The sequence below is a fragment of the Bos javanicus genome, chromosome 25 (genome assembly GCF_032452875.1).
Source record: "Bos javanicus breed banteng chromosome 25, ARS-OSU_banteng_1.0, whole genome shotgun sequence".
Lineage (NCBI taxonomy): Eukaryota > Metazoa > Chordata > Mammalia > Artiodactyla > Bovidae > Bos > Bos javanicus.
In genome coordinates, this window is record NC_083892.1 from 36588575 (window position 1) to 36604612 (window position 16038).

Sequence of the window (16038 nt, forward strand, 5' to 3'; positions counted from 1 at the left end):
TGAGCAAGGCCAAGTCCACTTACAAGGGGCCATCACTATGGCAGTGAGATCAGTGGTCCCTTCTGACTTTTGGAATGATCAAGGAAACAGAATTACATTCCTGAACTTCATAGTCTTTTATCATTGGATTAGAGTCTCTTTGGATAAACCACACTAAAGTCTGCTACTCTAATTAACTGTTTTCTGCAAAAAACAATTCAAGATATAAATAAAACAGTGTATGTCTTTCAACCACAATGGAATTATATTAAAAATCAATAACAAAAATTGGGAAACTCACAAATACACAGAAATTAAACAATACATGGAAATTAAACAATACACTCCTAAATAACCGATGAGTTGTATACTATATCAAAACTACAACCAGAAATTACTTTGAGATAAATAAAAATGAAGCCATTACTTACCAAAATGAATGGGATGTAGGAAAAACAGTGCTCATGGAAAAGTTTAAGGCTATAAATGTCTACTTTTAAAAAGAACAAAAATCTCAAGTCATGAACCTAACTTTCCACCCTAACTCACTGAAAGAAGAGCAAACTAAACCTAAAGCTACAACAAAGAAGAAAATAATAAAGACAAGGACAGAAACTAATGAAATAGGGAATCAAAACAACATAGAAATTCAATGAAACCAAAAGCTGATTCTTTGAAAAGAACTTTTTTTTTTAAATTTTATTTTATTTTAAAACTTTACATAATTGTATTAGTTTTGCCAAACATCAAAATGAATCTATCACAGGTATACATGTGCTCCCCCTCCTGAACCCTCCTCCCTCCTCCCTCCCCATACCATCCCTCCAGGTCATTCCAGTGCACCAGCCCCAAGCATCCAGTATCGTGCATTGAACTTGGACTGGCATCTCATTTCATACATGATATTTTACATGTTTCAATGCTATTCTCCCAAATCTTCCCACCCTCTCCCTCTCCCACAGAGTCCATAAGACTGTTCCATACATCAGCGTCACTTTTGCTGTCTCGTACACAGGGTTATTGTTATCATCTTCTAAGCTGGATTGACCAAAAAGAGAGAGAAAAGCTCAAATATCTAGCATCACAGCAACAGAGGAGAGATTACTATTGACATTAAAATGAGAAAGAGCATAATGGAATACAAGGAACAATGTTCACCAATAAATTAGATAAGTTAGAGGAAGTACACAAATTCCTTAAAAGACATGAAGTACAGAAACTAACTCAAAAAGAAACAGACAATCTGCATTTCTCTATTAAAAATGGTTGAACAGGAAGGTTGATTCCTCTGATTCCATACTTCTTTCTCAACATTGCTTTGGCTATTTGGGGTCTTTTGTGTTTCCATACAAATTGTGAAATTATTTGTTCTAGTTCTGTGAAAAATACTGTTGGTACTTTGATAGGGATTGTGTTGAATCTACAGATTGCTTTGGGTAGTATACTCATTTTTATTATATTGATTCTTCCAATCCAAGAACGTGGTATATTTCTCCCTCTATTTGTGTCATCTCTGATTTCTTTCATCAGTGTTTTATAGTTTTCTGTATATCTCTTGTTTCTTTTGATAAATTTATTCCTAAGTATTTTATTATTTCATTGCAATGGTGAATGGGATTGTTTCCTTAATTTCTCTTTCTGATCTTTCATTGTTAGTGTATAGGAATGCAAGGAATTTCTTTTTTTTTCCCCAACATGAACATATATGCATTTATTTGTTGATTATAAAAACAAAAACCTGGAATTAAAATCTACACTTACAAATGTTATAACAGAGAATAACTAGCTGTATACAGGAATATTATAAAGCATGACTAATAATATTACTTCAGTAATAATGGTGTGGTCTTCTTGTAGTTTATGGAATAATGGTACAGCCTAAGGTCCGGTCCTTTTGAAGTTTATTTTTCTTTTTTCTATAATTGTGCTTCTATTTCTTAATCTACTACTGATCCTGAGAGCTTTACCTGAAAGCCATTAAAAATGATATAATTTAGTCTTCCACATTACTTTGAAACCTAAATTGGAAACAAATATTTCCTAAAAAGCAATTACATATTTCAGTGCTTATTATACTTGCTCTACATATATTATAAAAGTTGAGTGCTTTATGTTAGAGAAGTTAATCTGAAATCATTCTTAGTTAAATTCATCATTCTCTGTACTTGTTAGAACAAGTAAAATGAAATGGTAGGAACATTAAAGGTGGAGCATTGTTATATGTTTGGCAAACTATGAAAATTAACATTTGAAAAGTACTTCACTGTGTTGAGTTTTATTATTGTTTAGCTATAATAAAGGTGGAAATGTGAAAATATTCCAGGTGGTTATATCTTTTTCTTTCTTTTCTAAAAAAATTAATTAATTATTTTAATTAGAGATTAATTACTTTACAATATTATAGGGGTTTTTGCCATACATTGACATGAATCAGCCATGGGTGTACATGTGTTCCCCATCCTGAACTCCCTCCCACCTCCCTCCCCATCCCACCCCTCAGGGTCATCCCAGTGGATTAGCCTTGAGCACCCTGTCTCATGCATCGAACCTGGACTGGCGATCTATTTCATATACGATAATATACATGTTTCAATACTATTCTCTGACATCATCCCACCCTTGCCTTCTCCCACAAAGTCCAAAAGTCTGTTCTATACATTTGTGTCTCTTTGGCTGTCTCGCATATAGGGTCACTGTCACCATCTTTCTAAATTCCATATATATATGCATTAATATACTGTATTGGTGTTTTTCTTTCTGACTTACTTCACTCTGTATAATAGGCTCCAGTTTCATCTACCTCATTAGAACTGATTCAAATACATTCTTTTTAATAGCTGAGTAAAAGGAATGCAAGGGATTTCTGTGTATTAATTTTATGTCCTGCAACTTTACTATATTCATTGATTAGCTCTAGTACTTTTCTGATCGTATCTTTAGGGTTTTCTATGTAGAGGATCATGTTATCTGCCAACAGTGAGAGTTGTACTTTTTCTTTTCCAGTCTGAATTTCTTTTATCTCTTTTCCTCTGATTGCTGTTGCTAGGACTTTCAAAACTATGTTGAATAGTAGTGGTAAGAGGGGGAACCCTTGTCTTGTTCCTGATTTTAGAGGAAATACTTTCAAAACAATCTTGAGAAAAAAGAATGGAACTGGAGGAATCAACATTCCTGACTTCAGACTATACTACAAAGCTATAGTCATCAAGACAGTATGGTCCTGGCACAAAGACAGAAATATAGATGAATTGAACAAAATAGAAAGTCCAGAGACAAAATCCATGCACCTATAGACACATTATCTTTGACAAAGGAGACAAAAATATACAATGGAGAAAAGTCAGTCTCTTCAACAAGTGGTGCTGGGAAAACTGGTCAACTACATGTAAAAGAATGAAACTAGAACACTTTCTAATACCATACATAAAAATAAGATGGATTAAGCCTAGACCAGAAACTATAAAACTCCTAGAAGAAAACTCAGGCAGAACACACTCTGACTTAAATCACATCAAGATCCTCTGTGATCCACCTCCCAGAGTAATGGAAATAAAAACTAAAATAAATGAATGAGATATAATTAAATGTAAAAGCTTTTGCACAATGAAGGAAACTACAAACAAGGTGAAAAGACAGCCCTTAGAATGGGAGAAAATAATAGCAAACAAAACAACTGACAAAGAATTAATTTCCAAAATATATAAGCAGCTCATGCAGTTCAATACCAGAAAGATAAACACCCAATCAAAAAGTAAAGAATAGACCTGAACAGACTTTTATCCAAAGAAGATACACAGATGCTAATAAACACATAAAAAGATGTTCAATTTCACATATTATTAGAGAAATGCAAATCAAAACCACACTCACACTAGTGTATCATCTCATACTAGTCAGAATGGCCATCATCAAAATGTTTACAAACAATAAATGTTGGAGAGGGTGAGAAAAGGGAAACCTCCTACATGGTTGGTGAGAATGCAAACTGGTACAGCCACTATGGAGAAAAGTGTGGAGATTCCTTAAAAACCTGGGAATAAAAGCCAGAAAACCCACTGCTGGGCATACACTCCAAGGAATCCAGAACTGAAAGAGACACGTGTACCCAATGTACTGCTGCACTATTTACAATAGCTAGGACATGGAAACAGCCTAGATGTCCATTGGCAGATGAACAGATAAGCAAGTCGAGGTACATATTTACAATGGAATATTACTCAGTTATAAAAAAGGAATACATGTGAGTCAGTTCTAGTGAGATGGATGAACCTGGAGTCTATTATACAACATGAAGTAAGTCAGAAAGAAAAGACAAATACTGTATATTAACACATATATATTGAATTTAGAAAGATGGTACCAATGATCCTACTGCAGCACAGCAAAAAGACACAGATCTAAAGTGAAGACTTTTGGACTCAGTGGGAAAAGGCAAGGGTGGGATGATTTGAGAGAATAGCATTGAAACATGTACATTACCATATGTAAAATAGATGACCAGTGCGAGTTCAACGCATGAAGTGGGGAACCCAAAGCCAGTACTTGGGGATAATCCAGAGAGACATAGGGGGAAGGAGGTGGGAGGGGGTTCAGGATGGAGGGGACACATGTATACCTGTGGCCGATTCAAGTTGATGTATGGCAAAAACCATCACAGTATTGTAAAGGATTTATCTTCCAATTAAAATAAATAAATTAATTGGAAAAATTATTAAAAAGAAACTACTTAAAAAGAAAGAGACAATGTGAATAGACTTATAAGAGGTACCATTTCACACCAGTCAGAATGGCTGCGATCCAAAAGTCTACAAGCAATAAATGCTGGAGAGGGTGTGGAGAAAAGGGAACCCTCTTACACTGTTGGTGGGAATGCAAACTAGTACAGCCACTATGGAGAACAGTGTGGAGATTCCTTAAAAAACTGGAAATAGAACTGCCTTATGATCCAGCAATCCCACTGCTGGGCATACACACTGAGGAAACCAGAAGGGAAAGAGACACGTGTACCCCAGTGTTCATCGCAGCACTGTTTATAATAGCCAGGACATGGAAGCAACCTAGATGCCCATCAGTAGATGAATGGATAAGAAAGCTGTGGTACATATACACAATGGAGTATTACTCAGCCATTAAAAAGAATACATTTGAATCAGTTCTAATGAGATGGATGAAACTGGAACCTATTATACAGAGTGAAGTAAGCCAGAAAGAAAAACACCAATATAGTATACTAACGCATATATATGGAATTTAGAAAGATGGTAACAATAACCCTGTGTACGAGACAGCAAAAGAGACACTGATGTATAGATCAGTCTTATGGACTCTGTGGGAGAGGGAGAGGGTGGGGAGATTTGGGAGAATGGCATTGAAACATGCATAATATCATATATGAAACGAGTCGCCAGTCCAGGTTCGATGCACGGTACTGGATGGTTGGGGCTGGTGCACTGGGACGACCCAGAGGGAGGGTATGGGGAGGGAGGAGGGAGGAGGGTTCAGGATGGGGAACACATGTATACCTGTGGCGGATTCATTTCGATATTTGGCAAAACTAATACAACATTGTAAAGTTTAAAAAAAAAAAAAAGAATTACAAAGTTTGATTTGATAATCAAGAAACAACCCACAATTTGACAATGAAAAGCTTAGGTCCAGATGGCTTTAATGCTGAATACTACTCAAATAATTACAGAATTAATACCAAATTTTCACTAACTCATCCAGCAAATAGAAAATGATAGAACACTTTGAAAATCATTCTGGAGGGCCAGTATTAACCCAGAGTGAGAAAAAAGACTAAGATATAACAGGAAAAGAAAACTATAGACCAATACATCCTATGACCATGGATACACAAATCCTCAACAAAATACTAGCACACTGAGTCCACTAACATATAAAAAGATGTATACATCATGTATAAGTGCACTTTATCCCAGGAAGGCAAGGTTGTATAATATGCCATTTCAATAGAGTAATAAACAATGACCACATGATGATCTGATAGATGCATAAGAACCATGTGACAAAATCCAAAACCCCCTTGTGATAAAAGCTCTCAGCAAACAGGAACAGAGGGACTTTCATCAACCTGATAAAAGGAACTTATGAAAAAAACATAGTTAACACTAATATTTAATAGTGAAAAACTGGATGCTTTTCTCTAAAATTAAGACAAGGAAGCCGTTTTCACCACTTCTATCCAAAACTGTACCTGACATTCTAACAAGAAGTAATTAGTCAAGAAAATTAAACAAAATATATCCATATAGGAAATGAAGACTAAAACTCATCAGATAACATGATCTTGTATACAGGGAATCCTAAGGAAGCCACTAAAAACCTATTAGAAAAAATAAAGAAGTACAGCAGGGTTTCAAGATACAAGATCAAAATACAAAATCAATTGTATTTCTATACATTGCAATAAATAAAATGAAAATGACATTAAGAAAACAATTCCACTTAATGGTAACACCAAAAAGAATAGAATAAGTAGGAATAAAATAAAAGATATGTAAAATTTACTCTCTGAAAACCACAAAACCTTGTTGAACTAAATTAAAGACGATGTAAATAAGTGAAAAACATGCCATGTTCATGAATCAGAACATTCACATTGTCAAGATGGCACATCAACAGATATAAGACATTCCCTATCAGAACCTTAGCTGGCCTCTTTGAAGAAACTATCTTAGATTAAATTCATGTGAAATTGCAAGGGGCTCATAGAAGACAAAATATTCCTGAAAAAGATAATAAAGTTAAAAGACTCACCTTTCCTGATTTTAAGACTTACCATAAAGCTACATTAATCAAGGCAATGTGGCACTGGCCTAAGGATGGACATACAGATTCATGGAATAGAAATTTTGAGTCCAGAAATAAACCCACATGCCTATGGTCAACTGAACACTGAAAATGTTTCCAAGACCATTTAATGGAGACAAAATAGGCTTTTCAACAAGTGGTGCTGAGACAACTGGATAGCTATAAGCATATTACACTAGGGGTATTTATTTAAGTAATAACTGAAATTTGTACCTTTTGACCACCATCATCCAATTCTCCTATCTCCCAAACCCTGTCTCTGGAAACCAAAAATCTGACATTGTTTTTCAATGAATTTGGATTCTTTTTATGGATTCATCGTGTAAGTATTTGCCTTTCTCTGTCTGATGTATCTCACTGAGCATAATGCCCTCCACTGAGATCCAGCCACATTGCTGCGAATGGCAGGATTTCCTTCCTTTTAATGGCTGAATAGTATTCTGGTGTGTGTGTGTGTGTACACCACGTTTTCCGAATCCATTTATCCATCGATGACACTTAGTTGTAAAACCATTGAACTGTACATTTTAAGTGGGTGAATTGATGGTATGTGAATTATATCTCAATAAACCTGTGAAAAAGAAGGAAGGAAGGGAGAAAGAAAGAATGAGAGGGAAGGAGGGATGGAGGGAGGAATACAGAAAAAGAAATGTAGTAGGATACTTACCTACTGCGAGAAGAAAGGGATCGAGGATACTAAATCTTAAGAGCTTCTTGACATTCTCCACAAAGGGATCTTGTGGGTTGCCGAGCGAATCAATATTCACTCCAAATGATGTGCTAGTAATCACATCCATGCTGTAGGCTCCAAAGATGCTGAGTAGAGAAAGACAGACACAGACAGTTAAAATCAGGACCAGCTGACTATCCATATCCAACACAGTCAACAAGAAAATCATATAAAATCAGATGCCCAGGCAAGACAGGTCAAGAGCCACACTCTCTCAGAACCACCTGCTGGATCATGGAAGACTGTCTGCTACTATCACTCGCTCCTGAGGTGTGTATGAGTGTGAATGCTGCAACTGCCCCCGTGCTGGGGGGATGGGGACACTAAGGCAAGTTAGACGCCCACCCCAAACTCAAGGAGCTCAATCACAGAAGAACAGAACCCATAATCTGAAAAAGTACATAGTGTGCTTTGACTATGGGCAATAAAAGGTGTATATGGACTGTGTCTGAGCAGAGCAAAGGGAGCAAATTCACTCTTCCTGGGGAGTCAAGAAAGGGGACATTGATCTGGGTCTCAGCTCACCGCAGAACCTGTGCTCAGAGCTGATTCCCATTTAGCGCAAAAGCAGAATATCACATTAGTTTCAGGGGTAGAAGAGCTATTTTAAATACTTCATTTAAAGTTATTATTAAATATTGACTACATTCCTGTTATGTACAATCTACCCCTGTAGCACAATTATGTTATACATTGCAATTTGTACCTTTTAATCCTCTATCCTATCTTGCACGCCCCTTCCTACTCCCCACTGATGACCATCAGTTTGTTTTCTACACTGTGAGTCTGTTTGGTTTTATATATTGATATTTATTCATCTTATGTTTAGATTCCACATACACATGATAACATGCAATACTTTCATTCTCTGTCTAACTTATTTCACTTAGCATGATACCCTCTAGGTCCATGCATGTTATTGTAAAAGTAGAATTTCATTCTTTTTTATGACTCAGTAATATTTCTTGTGTGTGTGTGCGTGCACACACGTGTATACATGCACACGTGCCACATCTTCTTCATCTATTCATCTGTCAGTGGATACTTAGGTTACTTCCATATCTTAGCTATTGTAAACAATGCTGATGTAAAACATGTATGATTTCAAATTAGTGTATTCATATTCATTGGATATATACCCAGGGTGGAATTGCTGCATCATATCAAAGTTCTCGGGTTTCCCAGGTCTCTCAGTAGTAAGGAATCTGCCTGCAATGCAGGAGATTTGGGTTTGATCCCTGGATCAGGAAGATCCCCTGGAGAAGGAAATGGCTACTCACTCTAGTACTCTTGCCTGGGAAATCTCATGGACAGAGGAGCCTGGTGGGCTACAGTCCACGGGGTTGTGAAGAGTCGGACACGACTGAGCAACTGAGCACACACAAAACAGTTCTCTTTTTAGTTTTTGGAGAAACCTCCATATGGTTTCCCCTACATCAATTTACATGTCTACTGCCTTATACCAGGGTTTCCTTTTCTCCACATCCTCACCAATATTTGCTATTTGTAAACTTTCTGATGATAGTAATTCTTACAGGTGGTGGGTGATTTTGTGATTTTGATTTGCATTTCTTTGATAATATGCAATGTTGAGCATCATTTCAATGTATATCTTCCATGGAAGAAATGTCTATTTTTTTTTCTTTTTTTTTTTGAACAACTGTTATATTTTTATTTATTTATTTTTTACTTTACAATATTGTCTATTAAGATTTTCTGCCCATTTTTCATTGGGTTGTTTGTTTTTCAGATTTTTAGTTGTATGAGACATTTATATATTTTTGATATTAACCTCTTATCATATTATTTGCAAATATTTTCTCCCATCCATTCACCAGGTTGTCTTTTCATCTTATTAATAATTTACTTTGTTGTGCAAAAGATTTTTCAGTTTAACTGGGTACCATTTGTTTATTTTTGCTCTTGTTTTCTTTGCCTTAAGAGTCAAATCCAAAAATGTACAGTTATGATTTATGTCAAAGAACGTTCATTCTGCCTATTGTTTCTTCTATGTTTTTATGGTTTCCAGTCTTACAATCAGGTTTTTAATCCATTTTGAGTTTGTTTTTGTATAGGGTGTGAGAAAATGTTCTAATTTCATTCTTTTGCGTGTAGCTGTCCAGTTTTCCTGTCTTTAATCCATTGTTTATTCTTGCCCCCTTTATCATAGATTAATTGGCTCTAAGTGTACAGGTTTATTTTGGGGCTCTCAATTTTATTCAGTTGATCTATGTGTCTGTTTTTGTGCCCATACTCTTTAAAATCAGGAACAAGACAAGGATGCCCACTCTCACCCCTTCTATTCAATGTAGTATTGGAAGTCCTAGCCACACTAATCAGACAAGAAAAAGAAATAAAAGGCATCCAAATTGGAAGGGAACATGTAAAACTATCACTATTTGCAGATGAAATAATACTTTACATAGGTAACCCTAAAGTTCTACCAAAAAACTAGAATAAATGAATTTAGTAAAGTGGCAGGTACATGATTAATATGCAGAAATCTGTTGCCTTTCTATACAATAATAAAGAACTACCAGAAAGAGAAAATGATAAAACAATCCTGTTAAAATCACATCAAAAAGAATAAAATACCTAGGAATAAACTTAATCAGGGAGGTGAAAGGCCTATACTATGAAAACTACGAAACAATGAAGGAAATTGAAGATGACACAAAGAAATGGAAAGATACCGCATGTACATGGAAAGAAATAATTAATGTTGCTAAAATGCCCATATTACCCAAAGCAATCTATAGATCTAATGCAGTCCCTATCAAAACACCTGTGTTACTTTTCACAGAACTAGAACAAATAATCCTCAAATTTATATGGAACCATATAAGACCACAAATAGCCAAAGCAATCTTGAGAAAACCAACAGAGATGGAGGCATCATGCTCCCTGACTTGAGACCAAACTGTGTATTTTTGTTTCCCAGAATATTCAAGGTGACAGTTAAGCAGATAATTTAACCCTGGCTCATGTACACAGAAGATACCTTCTGATACTTTCATGAGCCACCACTCATTCTCGGGTGGCCGGTCAGAGTTGTAAACCATATACTTATTTCTGTTTGGTCACTAGAGTAAGTCAGCAGTAGGAATTTGGCTCCAAGGCAGGAAACACAAGGGTCTCAGTGGAGCTCAGAGGACCAGCAGCTTCACCCCTACTTACTCTTTAATGTCGACAGACGTGCCTTTCTCTGCTTCCTTCCTCAGGTTCCTCACCAACACATCTCCATACTTCCCAATGATAGGGAACATCTAGACACAAAACACAACAGCACTGGAAGTTAAATGTGGAGACTCAAGTTTTAGAAGAACCTGGTTTTCACGGGCATGGAGGCATAAGTGACATTTTATTATGAATCTGATGAGGTCTCTTTTAGGATATGAAGATGAAAACCATTTTAGGAAACTCAAATTTGGCACACCACTCCTTGGACAGGGACTATGAATTTATTTTCTACCTTATTCTTTAAGTTGCTCATGGAAAACCCTTTTCTTTTACCTCCTTGAGCTTCCCACTGGTGAAGGTTGGAGACAGCAATGTCCGTATTCTCTTCCATTGTTCATCCTCAGCCACAGAAATAGCATTTTTCATAACTCCCGATGGACCAAAAACCTAGAGTTGAAAGCAAAACACATTTTACCCTACTTAAGTTTTAGAAGTCTCAACAGTTGTGGAAAATTTGCTAATAATTTGGGAACAGTGTATTCAACAAATCTTTAGTGACTATCTACATAGTACCAGGCCCTATGCTAGATGAACAATAAACATTTATCCTGAATGTCTAGGTTCCTGCGAAGGTGGTGGACATTTGGCCACTTCACGTGGTTTCCAGCCTTCATATTCCAATCTCCTTTTAAACGCAAATGACCCATGTAGTACAGAAAGGTTCTTCCAGGGGAATAGAAGGGAATAAGGTCTAGTTCATCTTCCGGGGCTATGCAGAGAAGGGATTGGTGACAGCCAGCCAGATAGCCTTGGCAGACTGCATTTTGCCTCAGATTACTTCTGTATTTACATATATTTACAGGCTGACCAACTTGAAAAGGAATGTGCTGATATGGTGGGGATTTTTTAGTACTACCTACACAAAAGATTAGGAATCTACTTGCTATTCTGAAAAAATTACTCAGTGATATGGAAAATATTTCCCCCTACATTTTCCCCCAGGAATAGAAGGGTAAAGAAGATAACTCTATTTCTCATCTTGGGACAGGATTATGAAGCCAACCTGTTTTAAAATTTCCTCAATCTTTCAAATTTATATTTTGTTTTAAAATGGATACCTCCAACACTCATTTTTGACAAAGCTCACAAACAAGAAAGACAAATTTCCTTAGCTTGATAAACAGCATCTACAAAAAACCTACAGCTAACATCACTTTAATGATGAAATACTAAGGTGACATCACCAAGATGGCAGAGTAGGAGACTCCAGCCTTTGTTGTCTCACAATTGGACAGCTCACAGCAAATGAAAGTAGGTCTAAAAAGCGTCAGCAATATAACAGACCACACTTGAAAACAACTCGCAGAGAGAGTAAGGAGAATAGTTAATTTTGTTTGCATCATCCCTTCCCCTAAGCCAGCACTGCTCAGCATCAACAGGAAATTCCACAGCTTGAGACATTTCCCCTTGCTGGAAAAAAAAAAAAAACTAAAAGAGACAACAGGAAGAGTGACGAGTTTCTCCAGCCTTTCAGAACATTGCACAAATGACCTGCTTTGCTTTCACCCCACCCAGAGACGAGCCGAGCCGAGACAACCAGAGACAACTAGGAACAAAGAAGAAGGGCAGGGACTACCAGTGTCAACCATGCAGCAGGAGTGACTACGGTTCTCTGTATCCTGCTCTGTAGAAAACCCCAGAAACTTTGCTATGATGAAACCAACTGCCAGCATATTCATTGAACAACCTCTGAAAATTTTGGTGCTGATCACTCCCCAGGGTACTACATTAGCAGACTCCAATTTCCTGAGTCCTGTCTTCCCCCTCAGCTCCAACAGAGATGCTCCAGCCAATGACACCCTGAGACCCAGGACCCACACCGGCTGCCAGCCCCAATATTTTAGGCTGGGCATGTGCAAAACCCCATCCCAGACCCCTGCAGCTGCTCAGGTGTCTATACTACATCAGTGGAAAGCAGTATATTATGTGCTTTTGTAGCTACACACACACACACACCTGTCTGTCTATATCTGCATCTATCTGTCATCTGTCTATATCATCTGGCCTGCTATCATCTATTACACAGAAAAGCATGGACTTACATGGATAGTTCAGTCAGTGACTTCACAGGGTTTAGTCTGGTTTCTCAGTCTCTGAACTATGACTTCTTCTCCAACAGTGAGAATGCTGGCTCCCATCATCCTTTCTGTATTACTTGATCAATCCTCCTTTATGGACCCAATCCATGATCCATCCCTTTCCACTCATGATGCCCCCTCCTCACCCTACAGGCTACACCCACAAGTGAGTATTTTGGGTTCCCTCACCCGTGCCCAGCTGCCATCCCTGTGGACACCCTCCCCTCCCTACTCGGTCTCTGACTTGGAGCCACTGTCCTCCTTCTCTGGCCCCACCCTGATGTGTGAGGCTGCCCACCTTCTGTGGCCCACCTTCGGGTTTAGGACTGGATTGTCCAGGAAGAGATGGCAGGCAGGGGAAGGAGAGGGGAGGGAAGGGGCAGGAAAGGGAAGAGATGGCAGGCAGGGGAAGGAGAGGCGAGGGAAGGGACAGGAAAGGGAAAGGAAAAGCCATGTGCAGCTTCTGACCCCACTGAAACTGACCAGTGCGTGTAGCCTTTCTCCCAATCAACTGATCAATCAGCCACCTTTAATTCAACATTCATGGTGTTAAGGCAGTTGCAGGAGTCCTACCCTACTGCCTCCAACCACACTAGAGCTGCCCAGTTAGTGCCACTGCTGATGCTATGTGGACCCAGGATCCACACCAGCAGCCAATCTTTTTCAATGCACATGTGCAAAACACCATCGGAGGGCCCTGCAGATGCTCAGATGCCTAAGCCAGTCCTTACTACTGTCACTCAACTGTACTGACACCTGCCCACAGCTAACCTCTGCAGCCACACGCCTGCCCACTGCCAGGCTCAAGCCTGAGCACAGCAATGAAGACCCAGGGGAGCAAAAAATAAAATAAATAAATTACTTTTAATGGATAGTCTTTCCATAAATGGTGCTGGAGCAAATCAGACATTTAGATGCAAAAGAAAAAAAAAAGACAACCTCATACATTACACAAAACCTAACATAAAATGGATCATGGACTTAAATGTAAAACATAAAGTGATTTAATGTTTAGGAAAAAATAGGAGATAATCTTCAGGGCCTAGGGCTAGGTCAAGATATTTTGGACTTGACAACAAAGGCAAAATCCATAAAAGAGAAAATTGATAAATCATTCATCAAAATTTAAAGAACAATGTTTGCTAAAGACCTTGATAAGAGGAAAAAGCAAGCTGTACAAGCCATGACTGTAAAAGAATAGTAAGAGGGAGTCGTGTAGGGATGGGACAGTTCTATACATTGATTGTCATGGTAACTACACAAATCTACATCTAGGACACATTTTCATAGAGCAAAACATACACAAATGAGTGAACGTGAAACTGATGAAATCAGAATAAGCTCCATGAATAGTATGAGTGTCAATTTTCTGCTTTGAAATTGTATTCTGATTAATCGATGTATTGCCATTGGAAAAACCAGGACAAAAGGTACATGACGTGCAGTCTCTTTGTATTTTTCTCTTTTGATAACATCCTATGAATTTATAATATATTTCAAAATGCATATCTTAGAAACAAATAAATTTTAAATTTAAAAAAATGGATGCCTACCCTCCGGTTTGTGAAGACAGAATAACATTCTTTCACTAGTACTGTTTTGATCATGTCTGGATCTGTGATAACCAACAGAGGTTGTTTACCTTCAAAAATCCTGTGTAGGGAAAACAGTTGATTAAACTTAATGAGCCATTTTGCAGGTGAAACCACACCTGGAAGTCCAGATGTTCATCCTACTATTACATCATCTATCCTTCTAAGATCATAGTTAAAACTACCATGAAAACATTGTTAATTGTAGGCGGTAGGGACATGGGTATTTCCTATACCATTCTCCATAATATTTATAGGTTTAATATATTTCATTGTCAAAAAGGAAGTTATCTTAGTAAATAGTTGAAGTAAATTATTTGAAAATTAAAAAATAATTAAGGAGAGTCAATCTACTCAGTCATTTTTGAAGATATACCCAAAGTATGAAAATGCATATAATATTAGATGAAAACTGTAGACACATTGATTATAAATATGTAACAAAGTATCTGCAAATGGAGGGAGATTTGGAATGCTCTACCAGTGACAGTGGGATTATGAAAGTTTTTTTGCCTTATTGTCTAAAATTTTCTTGCTAGTTTATAATTTTAAGGAAATATTTTAAATAATGAGATATCCTTGGTAGCATCAAGTTTAGGATAATTTGAACAAAAGGAAAAAGAGAAAAAACTTTCAGAGGAGCCTACTTAATTCATTTTCTAAATATTTTCTTTCATTACATGGGTCCCGTGGGCCTCGGGCTCCACGTAGGTGACATCCATCACCAGCTCGGCAGGCCCACGTTTGACCCACTTATCACACAAAGCTGACTCCTCAGATGTGACACGTCACCATTTGACCTCATCTCCTGTCAGGATGCCCGTTCATGGGAATGGCCACTGGCATGCGGTTTACTCTGAGTTATTTACACTGTCTTCTGACATTTTGGTTTCACTGTCAATCACTTGCAATGGCTAGAATGAATTGGAAGATTTTCTCCATGTTCCCTATTCCTTCTTTAACTCCACAGAAGAATTTCAAATGGCTTTGTGATTACATGTAAAGACTGCAGAGAAACACTGCACTTACTTCTGCCCATTTCCAAAATCTGTTCTAAAACTCAGAGGGTGCCATTCTCCCAAATCATCCCACCCATATGAAATGAATCGCCAGGCCAGGTTTGATGCAGGATACAGGAATACAGGATGCTTGGGGCTGGTGCACTGGGATGACCCAGAGGGATGGTACCGGGAGGGAGGTGGGAAGGGGGTTCAGGATGGGGAACATGTGTACACCCGTGGTGGATTCATGTTGATGTATGGCAAAACCAATACAATATTGTAAAGTGATTAACCTTCAATTAAAATAAGTAAATTTATATTAAAAAAAAAAACTCAGAGGGTGTAAGTGGGTGTCAAGAGCACTTAGTGCTGAAGCAGTATTAGGAAGGATTGAGGAGGCACTTAATCTGCTCTTCCACCTGACTGACCATGTTACTTGGATGATTCCCTTCTTCCCATCATGGTTTTGCAACAACACTTGGGTGGAGAAGAGACAGTGGTTTGGGGTGACCCTTTATATCCATGGTGTCACTCCAGCCTTAATACTTTCTCTCCCTACCCGTTCCAATTCAGATTTTTGAACC

The 16038-nt window shown here is 37.7% G+C and overlaps 1 protein-coding gene across 1 annotated transcript in view; it reads right to left on the minus strand.

Moving 5' to 3' along the window:
* LOC133238933 (cytochrome P450 3A24-like) overlaps nucleotides 1-16038 on the minus strand; it is a 60172-nt gene that overhangs the window by 17188 nt on the left and 26946 nt on the right. The window contains exons 5-8 of the mRNA XM_061402595.1: nucleotides 14415-14514; nucleotides 11057-11170; nucleotides 10721-10809; nucleotides 7481-7629 (exon numbers count right to left, since the gene is read on the minus strand). Of these exons, the coding sequence (XP_061258579.1) occupies nucleotides 7481-7629; nucleotides 10721-10809; nucleotides 11057-11170; nucleotides 14415-14514 (452 nt within the window). The remainder of the gene's footprint in view (nucleotides 1-7480; nucleotides 7630-10720; nucleotides 10810-11056; nucleotides 11171-14414; nucleotides 14515-16038) is intronic.